At 34.3% G+C, this 2408-nt stretch overlaps 1 protein-coding gene across 1 annotated transcript in view; it reads left to right on the forward strand.

The window, feature by feature from the left end:
- The first annotated feature begins 435 nt into the window (after nt 1-435).
- Nucleotides 436-2408, forward strand: part of LOC115224081 (cGMP-specific 3',5'-cyclic phosphodiesterase-like) — a 2859-nt gene continuing 886 nt past the window's right edge. Inside the window, exon 1 of the mRNA XM_029794881.1 lies at nt 436-2408. This exon is cut by the window's right edge and continues 886 nt beyond it. Within this exon, the coding sequence (XP_029650741.1) occupies nt 436-2408 (1973 nt within the window).

The raw sequence follows: 2408 nt of genomic DNA on the forward strand, positions 1-2408 counted from the left end.
TACTGTGGAGAATTGAACCAAATTCCAGCAACAATGTATTCACGTTCTTCGTAGTGTGTTTGGTTCGATCCAGCATCAACTGTACTTTCGATTTGATTATTATCAACTACACAGAACATAATATGATTCATAGTGAGGATCGTTTTGTCTTAGACTAATAAAGCCAAGGGCAAATTATGCAGGTGTGTCATCTACAACTCGATCGTTTGACGATTTTGAATATTTTGTCATAATTTTGCTTACGTCACAACAGATTATTCGGCGTCATTTCGAAGACAAACCACGAAAGCATGTCTGCTGCCTGCTTCTAATTTCAAGTAGCGAAGACTACTGATTTAAAATAAAATCAAGAAATACAGAAATTTTCATGAAACGTTTTCTAGAATACTTAGAAGCATCATTGAACCTTGTTTGGAAATTAAACTTAAAAGAAACATGGCAACAAAATTTACTGAGAAAGCAGGACTTACTGAAGAAGATGTGGATGATTTCTTGTCGAAGAATCCAGTATTCGTTAGATCATGGCTCTCTAGGCGAGGACTGGGTGACTTGGGGGAAGAATTATACAATCAAAAATTAAAGGAAGAAGCAGTAGATTCCTTTATAGACTTCTTACAAAACATAGTGTTTCATAAGAAACTTTCCCGAAGAAACCAAGCCGAATCTCTTACTACAAATGAAAAGTACAAAGAAATATTGAAAGTTCTTAATTCCGAGATTCATATACACTTTGTCTGTCATAAAGTTCTTCAGAATTTATGTATCTTACTTCACAGTGAAAGAGCAAATCTTTTTATGGTTCGAGGAGTTGGAAAAGTTCAATATCTAATGTCGACCCTGTTTGATATTACATCTGACTCTACTCTTGAACAATCACTTCATACTGAAGAAAACGCACTACGCATTCCCTTCGGAAAAGGTATTGCAGGATTTGTAGCTGATAATAAGTATCTCTTAAATATTAAGGATGTGTATCAGGATCCTCGTTTCTTAAGTGAAGTCGACGAAAAAATTGGACATCGTACCAAAAGCATTCTATGCATGCCAATTCTAGACACTGATGATAGTTTGTTAGCTGTCGCTCAAATAATAAATAAAAGAGATAATCTCTATTTTGATGCTGAAGACCAAATGATCTGCGAGAGTTTTTTGTCCTTTTGTGCCATTAGTATAAGAAGCAATAATTTCTTGCGAAGATCATTTGAGGAATTCACACAACACAAGTTATTACTAAGACTGAATCGATGTATACTAAAATATCAAAATTCTCTGCCGAAACTAATGTCCGAAATTACCAAACTCGCCATGGAAATGTTACAGTGTGAGAGTATCAGCATTTATTTGATTGATCCGAAAAAGGATAACCTTTGCCCAACTGATTCTTCCAAAGTTTTTCACTTATTGAAAGGAGCTTCAGATATCTCAGAACAAATTATAACACCTAAAGTAAAGAAAGCAATTGAACAAAATATTAACAGCGGAAATACTTTCGATTTGTTTCTTTCGGGGGACCTTACTGAGCCTGACAACGTAAAGGTCGATTATAAGATTGACAGTCAGTTGCTTTGTTTAGCTATTAGAGATGCCGGTAAGAATTTTGTTGGTTGGATCGTATACATCAAAGATTCAAAGGATATTTTTAGTCAAAATGATATCAGCATGATGGAAATATTTGCAATGTTCTGCGGTTTAGCCATCTATAATTGCCGTCTTTATGAAACTGCATCAAATATGCTGGAACAGCTAGAATTTACAAACGAAGTACTTAGCTACTTTATTACTTGTGATCCAGAAATTGTAGATAATTTTTTAAGTATGGAGGTACTATCTTCAGGTTTTTACCAAATTTATCGATTCGATTTCAATGACTTCATATATTCAGAGGATGACACTGTTTTGTTGGTCGTTCGCATATTTTTAGATGCCAAAACATTGCCCGTTCTCAACATATCTAAAGAATTATTATATAGGTGGATACTAACTGTTAAAAAGAACTATCGACCTGTCATCTATCATAATTGGCGTCATGCTATCAATGTTACTCAAATGATGTTTTGTATGTTGACTACTGGCAAATTGCAAAATTATTTCACAGAATTTGAGCAGATTTGCCTATTGGTGGCTGCTTTGTGTCATGATCTTGATCATAGAGGATATAATAATGCATTTCAAGTGAAGACGGCATCTCCTCTTGCTACTCTTTACAGTACCTCTGTGTTGGAAAATCATCATATAGATCGAAGTATCAGGATATTAAAAACTGAAGATACAAATATTTTTAAAAACGTTCCAGCTGAAAAATATCAGAAGGGTCTCAAATTAATCGAGAAAGCAATCATTGCTACGGATCTCGTAGTATATTTTGAGAAAAAAAATATTTTCAAACGCAAAATAGAAGTCGAAGACCA

The sequence above is a fragment of the Octopus sinensis genome, linkage group LG24 (assembly GCF_006345805.1).
Source record: "Octopus sinensis linkage group LG24, ASM634580v1, whole genome shotgun sequence".
Classification (NCBI taxonomy): domain Eukaryota; kingdom Metazoa; phylum Mollusca; class Cephalopoda; order Octopoda; family Octopodidae; genus Octopus; species Octopus sinensis.